Genomic DNA, 19,874 nt, shown 5'->3' with positions numbered 1-19,874 from the left:
AAAGCAAAAAAAACCCATGCAGGATGTTGCAAACGTAAAGTACAGTGAAACCTGTTTAAACCGAACCTGTTCGGGACTTAAGATTGTGTTCGTTTTTGGCCGATTTTCGGTTTAATTAGGTTCACAACTCACATATTTTGATATGACGGTGCTTACGAACATGTTTAGTTTATACAGGTTTTCGGTTTATACAGGATTCAGTTTAGTCAGGTTTCACTGTATAAGTATGAGTATATAAGGATAGATTTTTTAAAAAAAACTGCTTACCATTGACTCGTCTTTTCCGCTAACCAGATTTTTTCACAAGCACGGAAAATGTTCTTCAAATTACAAAATTTAAATTGAATGTAAGAGTCAATCTCAGGATTTAGTTAACACGTTTTGCAGAAACGGCTGTAAATACAGGGAGAGGATGCCTTATGAACAATACTAACTGTAGGTCTTAGAAAAACAAACAATATGTCGGCTAGGAAGATTAACAAATCAACAGAAAAACACACAAAACGAAAGAACTAGAGATACACTCATGTAATCTAGAATTGTGGACAATTGCTGCTCTACTAGTTGCAATCGTTGTGTTGCTCGTGGTATCACAAAAGTTTGCGTATGAATTCTGTGATAATTCGCATTACTTCAAACTTCAATTTGGAACTTAGTTACACAGCTTGCTTGACAGCAGTAATGATCTATCAAAGAAACCGAAATAACAATAGACAACAATTCCCTAGAAAACTGTAGCAACTAGGAGATATCAACTCTATTTACAGATGCTACTAGAATGCCAACAAGGAAATTATCAGTTCACTCCTCTTCTGAAACTCATTGTAAATATCTCTGTGTCAAGATATATGAACGACTGGAATGCATTAGTTTTAGAAAACGCTATGTCAATTGAATGATTAAGAGAGATAAACAAATGTTAGTAAGCAAATCATATTTTTTTCTGTTTTAAGTCACATGTTGAGCATTTCCGGGCACCTCAGATCAACTTCTGTATTGTGGTGTGTTTTGGTTTGCTCGGTCCTTTGTTGTCTGTGTATCATTTCTTTAACTATTTCTGTATCGTAGCTTTTCTCTTTTTGTCATGGTTTGTATGGATTTTGTAACTTATGTCCTTTAATTGTCCTTTTTGTATCTTTGCCTCTTATTTACAAACTGACATAAGTTTTTTGTATCATACTAGTAAACAAGCATACTAAGTTTGATTTGCAACAGTTGTTTGTATCTGAACAGTTCTTAAAAGATTGATCAATGCACCATCAGGTCTTCTTAAACTACTACGGTATAGTTGATAGTTTTCAGTCAACTCGCTTGCAGTCGATTAAGATATGTTCATGCAGTCTATGTTAAGGCTGTTCAGTGTATTTTATTTGACTGTTTAATCTTGCATTATTCTGAATTGTCAGAAAAGATACTGAATAGTACGGAGCTGATTTTAAGTCAGAAAATTGACTGAAACACCTATTTTGACAAAGAAAATGATCGTTTAAGATAACGATAAATTTACTTGTGTATGGATTGATACCGTGTGACAGAACGTCTTGTAAGTATCAGTGTTCATACAACACACAGATAAATCTGTTTGTAATCTACCAAAATAATAGGATCACAGATCTATGAAGTATAAATAAATCGATAGAGAAGAGATGTTTCAAAGTAAAAAGCAAATACTGATGGAATCACATGTACTCTGAAAGAAACGAGAACAGGTGCGTCGACAGAGTCAGCTTATCTTTCTATGCATTTATCATTTCGTTACACTATTTGTTTTCATTGGACAAAAAAACAGAAAATAAAAAAATTATAATACCTTTTAAAGTAATACTTGGAGTCGTCTGTGCTATGGTTACTGGTGGCATCTTTGTTGTTAGGGGGACTGTTTAGTTACCATAAATATGAAATATAAAAATAAGAATTATGTTTTAATTGATATAGTTATATTATTGCAGCAAAATTTATTATCGATAAAGCAGAAACGAGTTTCCTAAAAACAAAATGCTAACATTATATAGTATTATCGTCATTTGTTTAAATTGAAATGTGTTTAATCCTGTTAGCTTTTAACTCAGTCATGGAGCAGATCTTTTTTTCTACCGGAGCACAGAAGTTTTGTAGGGGTTCATTTTACTCAGCCTTTAGTTTTATATGTGTTAGTAACTGTAGTATGTCTTTTGTTGTGTTTCGTTTTCAGCTAAGGTGGTGTCATTTAGTTTTTTTTAGCTTAAATATCTGTTGGTAACCTCTGCTTGTACTTTTATTCAAATACTTACCGTATTGTAAAGATGAGACTACGCTTTGCAATGTAGGTCCCTTTTGCAGGTCAGCATACGTGTTAACTATCTGAAGAAAAGCCTTTGAACTCGAATAAGTAACCACCTGTTCCAAATCTGGGTGTGGTTTGTCAGTAACAGATAACCCATGAATGACGACACCTTTATCTCTTAATTTATTAGCTGTTATGGTATAATCAACTCCTTTTTTGTCGACAGTTTTATCCATTATAACAAGGATATGCGTATTTTGAAAATGCGATCTTTTCTTAAGAACATATTTCATAATCGTCGAAAATGCACCACCCAAGTCGGCCATCTTGCTTCTTGACTTTTTATCAATATTCAAAATAGAATTTCCAGTCTTGGTTATTGTTGTGGAATTGATAAGAATATTTGAGAATTTACCGAAAGTGATAACAGATAACTCTGTATCTCGTGGAATACCAGTATCGGTGGTTAACGAGTGTAAAAATTTGACAAGAATTTTAAAATCGTTTGGTGAGGTAGAACTTGATGATTGAAAGACAATTATAAGATGTTTCTGACGATCTATGCCCAATGCTGAAATAAATAAAAAAAAAAGTAGTGTTGTAATCTGATGAATGAGATATGGCTACCAAAGAACGACCAGTAAATTCAAAAATCCAGGTTTTGAAAATGATCACGTTTTAAGTTGTTGTTTTAAAAGATAAGTCGTAATAGCGTACTCAAAATTATTTGTCATCTTTTTTTTTTGTTTGAAACTTTGTTAACTTCATCACTGTTATCTGCTCTTTGGTCGGGTTGTTGTTTCTTTGAAATATTCCCCATTTCCATTCTCAATTTTATAAACACAACTTCATCTTTTACATAAGACAGTCACCATTTTCCAGTCTATCTGTCACCAAGTAAAACAACTGTTGTAAAATCGTGGTAAGAAGTAACTACTATGGAATTAAAATTGTGTTCAACATCAAACGGATATATTTTTTTCTTTTCATTTTTATTTGTTAATTGTGCATAGGATTATGAAGAACCGGAAATCATTGCTATAATGTGATGAAATTGAAATTGCAAGAATCAAAATGTGTGATTTTTTGTCGATTCAAATTTGTTTGTTGTAGAGGAACATATTTTATATTAAACTTATTATTCTCGAGTTTTCATAACAATAATAAATACAAAGAATAATATCTCAAATTACCGATATCAATTCACAGATGACGGAATAAGCGAACTCTAATGTAAATAACAAGAATTTCTTTCACATTTTAAAGCGTTTTTTGCAAATTTTAATTTCTCTGAATATTTGAACGATTATAAAAAGCAATAAGTATGGATTTGAAAAAAAATTACATGTGAAACGTTTTGTAACTTAAATTAATTGAATTTATGTATATGATGATAACATTAAACATACATACCTTATTAAAAGTCTGTGCATATTTTTTCAATATTTTTTACATCTTCTTGAACGGTTATCATGCAAAGAATCGCAATACGAAAACTTCTCGATGTATATATTTGTATGTTTAAATTGACTTGAAAAGTTTATGCTCTGCTTATCAATCAAAGTCATCAGACAACCCATCGCTTAACATTTACCTTACATAGGGGAAATAATAATCACTTCGATCTTGTTTCAGTCATAAAATTCTATTGTTAAAGTTCAAAGAAATCTGGCCATATGTGACCATAGTAGTACTTACAAATTTCAATCGTTTTTCCTGCCAATATGTTAGATAATATACCAACGGTTTACAAAATGGCCCAGATATTTTTTGCGCTTGACTTTTACAAAATAATACAATTCCAGGATTTCAATCTCAATAACAGTAATACAATTTTTCTCCTCTTCTCTAGATCTTCATTTTTTTATGGAGAAACTACGTTTTGCTAAGTAGGAGTGGAGTCGAGCTTTCAATTGGCCGTTTCAGAATCTAAAGCATCATGGGTAATTTCATTGTTCGTACCCCAAAGTGAAAATATAACGTTACGTCATTGGTTGAATTTCCATTGTTTATAACGTTTTAAACCAATCAAAATGCTTTAATGTACGCTTTTGAAAATATTACCCAGGATGCATTAGATTATGAAACGGCCAATTATAACGCACAATCACCTCTAAGCTGTGTATCATTCATTCTAGCCTCGGTACGAACTTTTTGTTACTATTTCTATTATCTTAATTGAAAATAAGCATAAACTATTGCTTGAAGTCAATTCAAACTCTATGTAATTGTTATCATAGTTCATTGTTGTGTATAGGCGGTACGGACTTCATGTTGTTACTATATCTCATGTTTTTATTGATAATTAGCATACACTATTGCTTGAAGTCAATTTAAACTCTATGTTTTTGTTATCATGCGTGACTTACCAGCTGTTGAGGGAATAATAACAGGGGCACGTGTTGTCACTGGTGCACGTGTGGCGGGTGGTCGGGCACCTTCCTTCTGTACTAAACAAATTAGTCCAATATTTATGATATTGTTGTGATACATTGCTATTTGTATAAAATGTATTTTAGTGATTTCATACGAATTTTTCAATTTTGTAGCTAATTTTACCGGTTTTCTAAAGATTAATACTTTTTTCCGAAAATGATGAAATTTAGACTCAATCAAAACATAACATGATATTATACTTTATCGTCTTGTTAAGTATCTAAAACTGTCTGAAAAATTGACAGATACAGCGAGTAGGCAAGCTATGGTATGTTTTTATTGAAAAGCTTGGGTTGTATTTATTTAGCACATTCAATAATTCTGTTCGAATACTTATTTAAAATAGATGTCTTGTTTTGCTAAGAAGAAATATTTGAGTATTGTTAAGATATTAAACAAATGTTAGAGAATACAAATATTTAAATTACTTATGGGTTTGCATCGATTTTGTTAATATTTCTTGCTCAATTCTCATTAATTGACAAATTGATAAATTGAACAGAAATTAATATATTTTGTGCCACTCTGTGTAACCTAATGACATTAAAATATATTGGTAGACTATGGTAGACTTTTTTAAAAGTTATTCCTTATTTCAACGTATTTTCTCTTTAGTACGATTTTCATGTAGCGTTCCGATGACGGTTTAAAAAAAACTTAAAGAAATTGTAACTCACCTTAAATGCGTGTAACAATGAGTCTAAAATTAGTATCAAAAGATCAGTATCTGATTACAGATAAGTGAGAGTTGTTGTGATTTTCAATTCTCGATTTAAAGGTCGGATTTAATGTTCATCTATATTATATTTTCTCATTTAGTTATATTTATCATTAATACACTAACGAATATTCAATCGTTGTTTTAAACAGAATTCTTTTGTCGAACGTTTATAAAGGTATACCTAATTTTCATATTTTCAATTCATTTTCACCTTTAAACGAAGACAGTTCCTACTTTCTACTTACATGCTAAAATCTGATTTGAAATCTTATGAACATGAGAATCTCCTTTTACTAAATCAAAGTATGATTTAGCACTTTGATGATAAGTATCTTGCGGTTGGCTGACCATTGACAATAATTCATTATTGTCGGATTTTAAAACACCGACAGTGAAAACCGTTACTCCCATATTTTTTAAAATATTTATTTCCTGTGAGGCGGCATTCGAATCAGATGAGCTAGCCATATCCGTTACTATGACTACAGCTGTTGGTACTCCTTCCGACATTCGAGAGCCACCACCTTTCGATAAAGTCTTTGTTCTGAGTAGCTGAAGGGCAGCTGTTAGATCAGCTTTACTATTCCTGTAGGGCTTTGGTTTCATTTTTTGAATAGCTTTTCTTAATAATGATTTCTTATTGTATTTATTCAATCCAAAAACTTCTTTAGCACCTGCTCCATAATTGATAACAGCTCCCCTTGCAGAACCTGAATCTACTTGGGATTTTTCGAAAAGTCTCGAAATAAACAACTTTAGTCCTTTATTGAATTCCTTAGATTTAAGTTTGTGTCCAGCGTGGAACAAAATGACGACATCTGCACTCTTGCTGCCTAAAAAGACAAAATTATCAAGATAAGTAATAAAATCATTAACTAATCCACTGACCAAAATAAGGACATATATGTTCTTCCCTTTTCGGCAAACCTCGCTAGATACAAACAATGTCTCTCGTAATGATGCCAAGGGGACTTTTTAAAACAATTTAATGCATAGTTAAACCTTTCCACGTGATCCTAATTCGCCTTTTCAGATTCTAAAGGACTATGGTTAATCTCATTGTTCGTAAACCAATCAAAACGTTTTGGTGTACGCTTTTTAAAATATAACCCAGAATGCATTAGATTCTGACACGGCGAATTACAACTCATATGTATGAATCCTTAAAATTCAAACAAATAACAGTAAAACTTCACAAATCTAAATACTAATCAGAAAATACGTTGTCTATAGGTTATCCGACATCTTTTATTCAAAATCTTAAAATCATACCACGCACGACATGGTGTTCCCTATACTTTACCTAATTGGTTATCAGTCTTAAAGATGCAACAAAGGTGATTCAGATAAGAATTACATTAGATTTATTAGTCATCTATGATTATTCGAACGAGAAAGAGTTTGGAGGGTATAATTTAAACGGTGATCGACGGCAATAATATCGGAATGAGGTGTTACAAAGAACCTCTCTCCTGTTTTAAAATAAACCATAGATAATTTATGATTCGCTAATTTCCTCATGAACATCAATGACAAAGGCCTATGACGTCATGATTTTTTTTACTTGCCGGAAGTAAAAAGGTGCAAATCCTAGAAATTATGATAAAAAATTAGATGTGTAAAGATTGCAAAATTATCAGTTTATTTCCTTTTTGTTTAAAATTACATCGAATCAACATTATTGAATTATATGCATTATCAATGTTAATCTTGTTTAAAAAGATTTACAATTTTCATTATAATTGTTATCTCATTATTTTATTTAAGAATTAATTGAAGAATTTTATCCTCATTTACACTCCTCATTAGAATCATTGCTGGATATCGCAAAAAAAAAAAAAAAATAAAAAAAAAAAAAAAAAACAACCACGCAATCTCCTTGCTTTTTTTAGTAGAAAGAAAATTCAAATCTTCTGGAAAAATCTGATTTGATCGGTGAAAGCACATGTGATGTCATGGAGTAGTAAGGTCCTTTATGATAGACATTTCAGACAACCACAAAGTTATACCTTTTGTTTCAGACACATAAAAAAATGTATAACGTGTTGTTTTCACATTTTATACCTTTGAAAAGTTATACATTCCATAAACATGAAGATCACCACGTTTTATTCGCTTGTTTTGCATCTTTAAGATAGTAAATGTACGAAATTATATTCAAAACATATATTGAAAAACAAAATCGCGATTAAGCGTATAAAGTAACCGTACTAATTTTCGCTAGCGATTTGTTTTTGTGACTTTCGCTAGTAGAAAAATCGTCGCGAATATGTAAAACTTAGATTACTACAACAAGAAAATTTGAGAATCGTGATTAAAATCACTGCGAAATTATCTAAAAAGGGCTACACGCGAAAAAAATTATCCGCGAAAATAGATTATTTTTTAGTACATACAATTGAATAAACTGTTCCAATGTGAATACTAAGTGTATTGAAAATAAACTCATCATAGATACCAGGACTAAATTTAGTATATACGCCAGACGCGCGTTTCGTCTACAAAAGACTCATCAGTGACGCTCGAATCCAAAAAAGTTAAAAAAGCCAAATAAAGTACGAAGTTGAAGAGCATTGAGAACCAAAATTCCTAAAAGTTTTGCCAAATACAGCTAAGGTAATATATGCCTGAGGTAGAAAAGCCTTAGTATTTCAAAAAATTTAAAAATTTGTAAACAGTAAATTTATAAATATAACCATATCAATGACAATTCATGTCAGCACAAAAAGTGATGACTACTGGGCTTGTGATACCCTCGGGGAAAATAAATATCCACCAGCAGTGGCATCGACCCAGTGGTTGTAAATAAACTCATCATAGATACCAGGACTAAATTTAGTATATACGCCAGACGCGAAAAGAATTGTATATGGAATATAAAATGTATTTGATATATGTATATATGGGTCTTACCTCGAGTGAGTATCCTTTTCTTGGTTACATAAAGATCCCATGCTCTGGTGCAAACAAGTCACGTGTGAAAAGTGCTCGGTGTAGCTAAGTGATAATTGCAAAAGTGAAAAAGTTCAAGGCAAATCGAACGTGTTGACTGGAAAAGTACTGGATTGTTTATTGTTAGGGAGGTTTGGATTTTAAATCTTTTATTTTATTTTAGACATAGCTATATTTTTATAGAAAAAAATGAATGACAATTCATCAACACAGATTTCTAGTTGGGATATATTCTTACATTGTAACCCATATTTGGTAATAGAACATGTTGATGACTGTTTTAATTGTGAATATACCTATTGATATTCTGAAATGGTGAAAAAAAAACTCTTTATTAAAACGTTTCAAAAGTTTTCATTCAGGTCGATGAATTTTATAGAAACATTTCGATAAAATGCGCATCATCGAGTACCAATCCACGATTTCTTAGGGGAAACTACCATCTTTTTCGGTTTTTATCTTTGAACAATCTAAAAAGATATAAACTTATAAAATGTGATTTCAGATATAAATAATTATAGGTTCTTGTTATAGGCAGGAATTTCAATACTTTGTGGGGAAAAAAAAGATGTGGTGTATTAATTCAAAAAATAGAATCTTAACTTTAGAAAAAAAAGGAAAAAAAGGTTTTATCGCTAATATTTAGCAGAAAGACAAAGTTAAGTTGGTACCAAAATGAATAATATTTCCTTAAGAGAATAAGATTAAAACGCTCAGCTGATTTGTACAGAGTAAACTCCTCGAACTTAAAATCACCACCATAAACAGGGACGGATCCAGCCATTTTAAAAATGGGGGGGGGGTCCTAACCCAGGACAAAAAAGGGGGTTCCAACTATATGTCTCCATTCAAATACATTGATCGTCCCAAAAAAATGGCGTTCCAACCCCCGGAACCCACCACCACCAACCTGGATCCGCCACTGATAAAACTCTTCCAGTCAACACTAATAGTGCACTTTCAACATGCAAAAGTGAATAACTGCAATAATCTACTCTACTTCGTGCAAGTAGAAAAAAGGGTACTGCAGACGGATATATATAAGTGCTGCAATCTCCCTTTGTGTCAAATATATAACATTTTGTTTACCAAACAAATATAAAGTTCTTCATCTGAATATATATAGAAGAGGATATTTTTATAAGGTGAACGAGCTTCTATTATGTGTCCCTTTGTGTCAAGTAATATATATAACATTTTTTTACCAAACAAATATGAAGTTCTTCATCTGAATATATATATGAGAGTATAGTTTAATAAGGTGAACGAGCTTCTTGTATGTGTTACAACACATTGTATCAAGCTCGATAGAAAGGGATTCAGCAAAATCAATAATGTGCAATAGTCTTTTATCTATTATATGTATCAAAACATTGTATCAAGCTCGATTGAAATGGGGTTCCATCAAATCAATAATGGACAATTCTATATTAGGGAAACTTTTTTCTGTGATTATACGATAATCTAAAAGCATCGACTTTTTTTCAGATAAATGAACTTAATACATCTTTCAAACGTGGTGCTTATAAATTATATGTAAAAGGAGTTCAGAAATAAGCTCAGCTTTATGACCAATATTCGAAATATTTATGTTTGTTCCCTTCCTTCTTTTTTCACTCCATTCATACATAAACACATAAACACACTCACACACACAAACACACACACACACGTCTAGCGAATCATTGGTATTTTTTTGTTGTAACACATCAACACGCAAGTCAACAATAACAAATTTTGAACTAACATATAAAGGACAATGATATTTAAGGTTCTAAGTAGCTAAATAAAACTTCTTATTTAATTCATGAATGAATTTCAAGAACAATACTCAGTCATTTTTTTACGCAAGAATAGTAATTCTTAACATTTTTTTGCTTTGAACCTTTATTTGAGGCTGCAAGACTTTATGAGACTTACAAGAAAACACACACGTGACAACACTTTTGAATGAACGACACAAAGAAAGACAAAGGGAACATGCATACATAAATAGCGCATGCGTGCTTGTGTAATATGATATATCTTTGATTCATGGCTGTCCACCCTTTATATATTATTTTTTTTTCATTTGTATTTCATTACAAAAGATTACATAAATTCTCCTGAACCACTGTTTATGTTCACATCATTTTAACATTCGTCACTACTCGGCTGATTCCGTACCTCTTGGAGATAAGCGGAGTCACCCGAGATTTGCCGATTGACCATTTAAAATATCATTGCAAACGTCTTCAAATACTTTTAAACAAAATATTGATTCAAAAATCGCTTTTTATTGCCAAAATAACTATTATTACATCTTTTGGGGGGGTTAAAAATCAGACGAGGAGCGAACTTTATTTTGTGATCCAGAAGAAGATATATAATACATGTAACTCGACGTTTTTTTCCAGAATAGATAACATGAAGCAGCAAAATAATCTCCAAATATCACAAAGGGCTGTATTAATATAGGTCTTTCGAGAAACTCACTGCCCAAATCTTTTTTCAAAATTTCAATAAAACAGAATTATTTCCCTTGTTGGAATTTCTACGTGTGAAATAAATGACGAGGGTGAATGATTACAATTAAAATAAAAAACAAATGTGCTACTTTAATTTAAAAATATTTCCAGATTTTTAGTCAAGTTTAATTTTAAGAACAATGAAAACCAAAAGTCTATTTATAATTTGTATAAAAGTATCAATCTAAAGGTGATACAACAACGCTAATCTTACACTTCAGCGTGGAAGGATCGCGATGTAGTTCTTTTTACCTACACCAGTAAAAAAACATTTTTAAAATTATAATTTTAGATTTTTGGTAATTAAACACCATTTTTAAGCACCGCATTAAGGCTATTTCGTGGCGGCCAGTTTTTTTTTTTTTTTTTTTTTTGGTGGAGGAAGCCGGAGTGCCCGGAGAAAACCACTGGCCTCCAATAGGAAAACTGACAATCCTTGTCAATTAAGATTGGAGTCGAGTGCGGGGTTCGAACTAACAACCTCAGTGGACTGTCTAGTGATTACAGTAGTAACTACTTAGACCGCTGGGTCACTGAGGCCCCCTCAAAATTTTAGAAACATGAATGATTCTGGAATTGAGTTTCTGTTACAGGTCAATGTAAATTATTGAAGAGTGAAGTTTTAGGTTTATCTTATAACAAATTTGACATTCTCGAATCATAAGACGGATGGAACAACCATAAACTCATAAACACGTAAAACACATAACATGCACACATACTTACTTTGCAATCTAGATCCTGAAATTACAGGAAAACAATAATACATATTAATTGAATTTGACGTATCAATTTACTAAATACATATGATTTGTTTAAACATGGTCTTATTTTCAATTCTACCGTTTCTTTCATTTTGTTAACAATCTTTTATTTTATTTACACTCTTTTGTTTTGTTAAAATTCTTTTATTTTGCCAAAAACTCTTTTATTTTGCCAAAAACTCTTTTATTCTTCAATATCTGTTCTTGAATATAAATCTGTTAAAACTGTACTGCTCCTATAGTTATTTTCCATTTCTAAATAATGTTATCTAAAAAACAATACCGAACCTCTCAAAGTGTAAGGTAAAACAACGCAGAACGCATTATTTAATTAACAGATCCGAACACGTAATAAAGATATCTGCAATGGTTCTTGCTTTCACGAATTCTAAATGTAAAAATGTGTTTAAAAAATATTATACTGCGCAAAATCAATATAATTACCTGTTGGGAAACCTAAAGGAACAAAATTTTCCGGGACAATGGTTTCCTCGAGAACGGGCTTTAAGTCCAATTTACTTACTGAAAGTAAACAAGGGAAGTACTTTTGTTATTTTAAAGAAATATTGATTGATTCCAATTATTTACATTCAGCTAGCTTATATCTACCAAAAAAGAAATATTGTTATATACAGGTTAGTTGACAGTCAGTAAAATGTACCTGGACCATAAAAAAAATGGAGATCAAATATTTTAAGTTAAAATTATATGGTAAATATTAAATTCTATAGAATAGAAAGAACTGGTCCTTTAATAACGGTCCCGGTTAATGGTCCGAATACAGCTTGCAACAAAAAAAAAACATTTGATTGAGTGAACAGTTTATAAGTGAAAACTAAAGAAAATAAATAAAACATTTTAACATAATTTCTTGTTTTATCAATTCAATCTTCTTACATTTACCTCAAAATTCCAAGATAACAAAATGCAAACAGATTAATTCCAAAAATACAGCCGTAATGTTAAAACAAATGATGATATGATTATGATAGGATGATGATATCAAAGTCTGTTAAAAAAAAAAAAAACATATAGCTGTTGAGTATTTCTACCTTTGCTGCTTACTCCGCTGTGCTGCCGCGCCTGAAAACTGCCATTACAAAGATGCCGATACATGGATATGTTTCTGCGAATTTACAAAAGTAAGTATGCAACTTTCTTTTTTTTAAGTTAAACCCTTCATTGTAGTATTCGGGGCACTGTATACAAACCTAATTTTATTTCAACTCTAAAAGATACCATATAAAGTTCATTCTCTGATTGATGATGATTGCAAGTAACTTGTACTCCTGACTTGTCTTTCTTGGTAAGGGCGAACAAGTATATATTGTCCATAATTGAACAAAACATGTTCTACGCGAAGCATAAAACATTTGTGGATCAACAATTGACAATGAATTTCTTTCATAACACCCTGTGAGCAATTAACGAAAATAAAAACTGTGCAAAATCACCCATAATCAGAAAGTGAACTTTCAGTGGTATTTTCATTTAAATTGTATGTTTCATCATACACATTTCTCTAATCTAAACATACAAGATGGAATCCGGTCTTGCAATCTCGTTGTCAAAGCAGGAAGTTGAGCTACGTCATTTAAAATGTAACTGAATTCCTGATTGGATGCGACAGAAACAACCTCGTTTGGATTTTCGAGGTCAATTCCAATTGTAAATATAGTGGCTCCAGCGTCTTTCAATTCGTTACTCGCTTCAGCTATACCATCAATGTTTATATTGGAATTTGAATCAGTAATAAGTACAACTCCATTTGGAATGTCTTGTCTATCGCCCGCTGAATCTGCTAGCATCTGATCCCTGACAATATTTATTCCTGACGCAAGATTGGCTCGGCTGGATTTAAAATTATATGGAATTTTTTCAATGGCTTCTACAACCTCCTTTTTTGTGCTATATGCTTTTAGGTTAAATATTACTACGCCAGATTCACGATATAGTGCGGCTCCAACACGTACTAATCCGGAATCGATATCTGCCCTTTCAATGAGGGAGGTCATAAAGTCCAATACTTTCTGAAATTCTGCTTGGTACATATCATTGGAAAAATGAAGAAGGAAAACCAAATCTTGTTCGTCACTATCTGCAAATACATGAATTGATAAGTTATCAAATATAACCAAAACAAATCGTCCTACATAATTTACAAAATATGTTTCATATAGCATGTATAACGAACATCACATGATATCCTCATAAATATGCCCAAAAAAATGTATTTCAATAAATATAGAAGGAACAGTTTTGCATATTAGCAATCAAGAATCTATCTACAGACATGTCTAGCTTAGTCTATAACTTACATTTAGGAAGTCCTACAATATAGCAAAACAAAGGAAAGAAAATATCATTTTTAGTTTGAAAAAAGGATAAAAATCATTTAGGATTAATATATATAGTTTCCCTGATATATAAGATGTACTAAATAATGTTCAGTACAGTCCAAGACAAGAAATTTAAATCGTCCAATAGCTCAACTAGCGTCACTTCATTATGTGATATTTTTCGATCTTCCTTTCTATGGACGATATATCATCCCTCTGCAAATAACTACAAAGAGGTAGATTCAGTAAGACCCCTTTTTGGCCCCAATTTATAGCAGTTTTACAAAATTGTTTAAATGTAAAGTTTTAGTTATTTTTTGGAAGGTATAATGCATCTGCTACATAAATATGGGCTGTTTTTGGCATTACAATGCACATATATCGGGTACTTGAACCGTAAAGTCATTCTAAATTACTGAAATCATCACAATTTCAGCTTTTTAGTTAAATTTTAGACGGTTTCCGTCTTAAATGAAAGTGGCCGCATTCGTGTTCATTCTTGATATTGAAAGGTAAGTTGTGTTTAATGATAATACATAACATATATAAAGGTCGAGGATGAACACGGATGCGGCCACTTTCATTTTTGACAAAAACCATATGAAAAGTGACAGTTTTTGGTATATTTGATAGATTTTTCATATTTAAGCTAGAATTGGAGCGTTTTTAATGAGTGAATCAGTTAAAATCTTTAACAAAAAATAATTGAATCAATTGAAATACACATTTAAGTGTTTAAAAAGTGTCCAAAATCTTACGTCATATAAACTTTAAATTTGAGGCCAAAACCGGCCCTTACCGGACCTACTCCTAGTCAATTATAGACATGCGGTCTATCTTCGCTAAAAAGTAAGTCAAATAGTATCATTTTTTAGCTTCTGTTGCTGAAAACAGTGACTTTGCTAACAACATCATTTTATAGTACTTGTGGACATGTGACCGAGCTTTCTTAAAGGGAATCAAATGTTGCCATTCTGTAGCATTGCATTGGCTGGTAATATGTCAATCGTCGTTATCAGGGATGTGAAGAGTTCTTGTTTTGTAATACAATGTATATATCGTTAGCAGAAATGAACTCTGTACTCGTCACAAGCATTTGTAAAGCTATGCACTGACTACACTGATTCTTAATATTATGAAATAAGTATTATGTACATGATTATATAAGTAACTTGTGTTTTCAGTATAAAACGTAAACATCTATGTGTTAATAGATACACTCTCTTTAGGATTAAATCGTCAACAATTAACATATACCCTATGTGGAAAGAGTGTTTTCATATGAAGAGGAGCCGTAATAGAGACTGTAAATGTTTACTGTTGACATTAACGATATTTATAGAATTCATGCCGATTAAAGTTTTTAAATACACAAATTTAATTTAAGCTGAAAAAGATGTATAATTTTAGTAAAACCGCAAAGAAATCGGATTGATTGTGGCAATCTGAAAACAAAAATATCTGTTTAGTAATTGTGAAGTTAAATGAAACAAAATCCGTTTAATGTGACTTGTTACGTACATGTTAAATGTGTCCGTTTAAATAAAGTGGTGTTACATATGAAAATATCCGTTTAGTATTGTGAAGTTATATATAATATATTACAATGTAGTAATAGTATTGGTGAAGCAGTAAACTAAAAGACAAGACACGGTGAAGACAACTGAAGACAACTGATTCAAAGATGTTAATAAAAATATATATAAATGTATATACTTATACAATTGAAAAGCACCAAAAAATATACAAAAACTTAATTATGGATTTGGAGCAATGCACGAAAAAGATAATTTCCTGATTTTCAAATGACTTTATAGCTATTTGTGATGTCATCGGAACTTGGCTGGTGACACCCTTCGGTACTTCCAGTTCAACAGCAGAGAAAAAAAGTGATAAAATAAAACGACCTTTAGTAGAATTAAATCTGGACAAGAGATAAGAACTTTGCTTGAGGCCTATATTACCCTTAATTCAAAACAAAGCTACTGGTCTAAAAAGATTACTACAATTTTTCAAAAACAAAAAAACTTTCAATTTTTCTGTAAACCAATAGTAAATCAAAATCTTTAGAAGGGGTTTGACAGATCTTTTTACATTCTAGGATTATATTTCTTTTCATGATTGTGTTGACAAATGTTAGCTTCTAATAGAAATTTCGAACCAAAAGATTCTTAATGATGAGGTTAATATCATCTCTTCAAAGGTTATAAGCATACAATCATGACTTTTTTGAGGTTCAGTGATATATATGTCGAGGCCATTCCCGTTCTCCTAACCTCGCTTATGACATGAACGAATGCACTGGAGTTTTGGCTGTCCATTAAAACTCGACGGGTATCGTGTATCTGTTTGAATTTTGCCAGTAAAGGGATGAACTTTTATCTCGTTATAATGATGGACAAGACCGTTATAAGTTTAACAATTATAATTATTTTGTTAGTCTTGAATACGTAATACAATGAGTGATAAATAAAAGAAAAAACTAAACGTGGAATTAAATTACACATAACACGAATGAGTATAATAGCAAAGAAACGTTAATTGACGTGATTATGACGTAAAATGTACACCTCAAAATACTGACGTCATACCGAACTAACCTTCTACGGGTGTTAAAAAGGCAGCAGACGACACTGAAATAAAACAGGCGTTTACACTTATTTTGATTTACTTTCAATATTCAACGCAATAGCAGTTATTCATTACTGTAAAATTTATGAAACAAAGAATGTAATTTATTCTGACTTTTTAAGTTTTATTTATTTGCTCTTTCAATTCAATGGATATATAGAAAACAATACAAAAGAATAAAACAAGTTTATAAATTACCTTTTTTCTAAATGAAGTGAAAAATTAAGAAAAATTTTAATTTTTGCACATTATCAATGAAAAATGTTGTTTTACATTAGTTTTTATACACTGTCATGAGAATTTTGTAAAAATATAGATATTGAAAAAAATTCCGACTCACAGCGACAGATTCGGCTTAAAACTTTATTATTATTCACAGGAAGATCTTTCATTTTGTTTAACTTGAGAGAATATTTATCAGCTGGCTTGTTGGCAATGTCGTCCAAATAACTTGAATCGAATTCTCCAATTGCAACAACTACTATATTAACTTCAAACTGATGAAGCGCGTCAGCCTCTTGTTTTGTTCGATGTACATTTCTATTTGGCTTCCCAGTGGTAAGAAGTATGACAATGTCAGGAGCGTCGGTTCTGTCTCCATATGCTTCAAAGAATACCCTGCGTCTAAGAATGTCAAATGCATCTGCTGTGTTTCTGTCACCAGGGTAAAAGAATGCATTGCGAATACCTTGCTGAATATCAGCCATGGTTTTATATTTGTTTAGTAAGAACTGCACATTTGCGCCTGTGCTAAAAGTAACCATAGCAATACGAACCGCTCCTGAGTCGATGTCAACATATTGAACTAGGTCTAACAAGAAAGTTTGCATTTCTAAATAATCTCTAGAACTATTTACTGATGTATCTAAAAGGAAGACTAAATCCATAGGTTTATAGTCGCATCCTACAATAAAACCATGCAAAATCAAACATGCAGAAAAATTACAGTATATAAGTAATAAATTTAAACTCAGAACTTTGTTACGTATAAACTATTTAACTTATTTTATCAAGCAATGATAGATTAATTGTGCCACCACTTGAGTCGTAATCCTGCAGAAAGACTGTTTTTCACCTCAATAATTGTCTGTTTGTTTGCCATTTTCGAAACAAAGAGGAATTGAATGCGATATATTCATTTGGAATTTTCAGTTTAAAAACTGTGAAATGTAGTTAAATGTCATGCATTTCCTTCAAACCCAGTTGACCCAAGATAAAAAAAAACACCACCACTGGCCGACTGGGGAATAGACATATGATCACATATGATGACAAAAGTTTGGCATCTTTGCAGGATGAAGAAGAACACAGCCAGGTTTGGTAAGGATAGAAACACTAATTTGATGCAAAACCCTTGCAACAACTCTTTGATGAATCCGTAGGTGGCCAGTTGCAACGCAAAATATACAATATCCAATATACCATTATTTTCCAGTGACAGTTCAAATTTGTAATTGACCTCTATTACAAGACCTACATAGTATATTGATTGTCAATTTGTTTTCGTCCTAAACATGACTTCAATTCTATAAATACATTATAAATATAATCTTCTCTGGATATTGCTGAAATTTGGACATACACTATGTGTTCTCCTTTCAGTATAACTTGTTGAAAGACAATATATAAATTAATTTATAATGTAAAAAAAATAAATGTATAAGAGCTTTTGGATAGCCAGACCACAGAAACAGTGGCGGATCCAGGGGGTCCGGAGGTTGGAACCCCCTTTTTTTTTGGACGATCAAAGCATTTGAATGGGAGCATACAGTTGGAACCCCTCCCCTTTACTCTGGGTTGGGAACCCCCTTTTTAAAATGGCTGGATCCGCCCCTGTGAAGAAGAAATTTTGTCCAGCTATTTACTGTGTGCTTGATATAGACATTGTTTATGACAAAGCAATGAATCAAATCAAAGAGAGAGGAGAGTTATTAATAGTACAAGCTTGTCATTTAATGATATCTAATTTGACAAGGGTATACTATGCTTGTATCAAAAATAGATTACTATAATGAAGAATAAGTAGATCATGTTCTTCGATTGCACTAAAAGAAAATCTTTACAAATCATAACTTGAGATGTTCAGGGGATATTTGAACCTTCGAGATATATATAACTACGCTTATAAATTAAAACGCTAGATGTGTTTCTTCGCAATATCAGTTATAAGTGATGATCAACCCGAAACAGTTGAAAGCCCATATGGCTAATGACTGCCATGTTATATCGGGGACTTTTATAGCTGATTATGCGGTATGGGCTTTGCTCATTGTTGAAGGCCGTACGGTGACCTATAGTTGTTAAAGTTTGTGTCATTTTGGTCTCTTGTGGACAGTTGTCTCATTGGCAATCATACCACGTCCTCTTTTTTTTTATATTGAAGGGACACTGGGGAAAATCGTAAATCGTTTAATTTCTGGGTGAAAATAAAAACCCTTTATACCTGATGTTATGTTTTCTGGATAAAATTACAGAACAGGAATGATTCAGGAATGACGTTGATCCTGATGATATAAAATAGCTTCAAACTTTATGGGATGTTTACCTTATGGCTTTTATTAATTTTTGTAAGAGAAAACGTGGGGCCATTCAAAAGAAAAAACAGATACAGCCACAGAATGGTTTGTATTGAAATTAAACCACTTATAGACACCCCTTGTGTAAAAAAAAAATACCTTTATATCTGATGTTTGGTGGATAAAATTACATAACAGGAACTACGTTGATCTTGATGCTATAAAATGGCTTCAAAATTTATGGAATGATTACCCTATGGCTTTCAAAAAAACTTTGAAGAGAATTTTATGCTTCCTGTATTTATTGCCTGTAAATTTGACATTTGACGTGGAGCCAATTAAAATAAACACAAACACAACCGCATCATGTTTTGTATGGAAATTAAACATACCCATTAATTGTTACCTGTAGGATTGAATATACAATATCACTAGTAGCCAATGATAAATGTGTAAATACCTTACAAGTACTTACCCCATACTTAAATAATTACATTAGATGTATGTTTCATTATAATACGTCATTCTGATTGGCTAACTGCACACCACGTGTTATTCCTTAAACAATTGCATCACTCAATAAAATTTATCATTCATGATAACACGTGGTCCCAAAAAAAAGTGCACAAGTGAATTAAATAAAACAAATTATAAAATTTGTGTGTTCATGATCATAGCTAAAAAATGTAATTATAAGTATTGAATGCTTCTTTTTGTAACTTGACAGGGTTGTAAAGGCATTGAC

General features: G+C 31.7%; 1 protein-coding gene across 1 annotated transcript in view; it reads right to left on the bottom strand.

Moving 5' to 3' along the window:
* LOC143058155 (collagen alpha-3(VI) chain-like) overlaps positions 1–19,874 on the bottom strand; it is an 88,053-nt gene that overhangs the window by 37,056 nt on the left and 31,123 nt on the right. The window contains exons 5-11 of the mRNA XM_076231618.1: positions 13,181–13,741; positions 12,088–12,165; positions 11,606–11,620; positions 5,666–6,253; positions 4,633–4,713; positions 2,271–2,834; positions 1,811–1,876 (exon numbers count right to left, since the gene is read on the bottom strand). Of these exons, the coding sequence (XP_076087733.1) occupies positions 1,811–1,876; positions 2,271–2,834; positions 4,633–4,713; positions 5,666–6,253; positions 11,606–11,620; positions 12,088–12,165; positions 13,181–13,741 (1,953 nt within the window). The remainder of the gene's footprint in view (positions 1–1,810; positions 1,877–2,270; positions 2,835–4,632; positions 4,714–5,665; positions 6,254–11,605; positions 11,621–12,087; positions 12,166–13,180; positions 13,742–19,874) is intronic.

The sequence above is a fragment of the Mytilus galloprovincialis genome, chromosome 14 (genome assembly GCF_965363235.1).
Source record: "Mytilus galloprovincialis chromosome 14, xbMytGall1.hap1.1, whole genome shotgun sequence".
Taxonomy (NCBI): Eukaryota; Metazoa; Mollusca; class Bivalvia; order Mytilida; family Mytilidae; genus Mytilus; species Mytilus galloprovincialis.
This window is presented reverse-complemented; position numbering and strand designations above follow the sequence as displayed.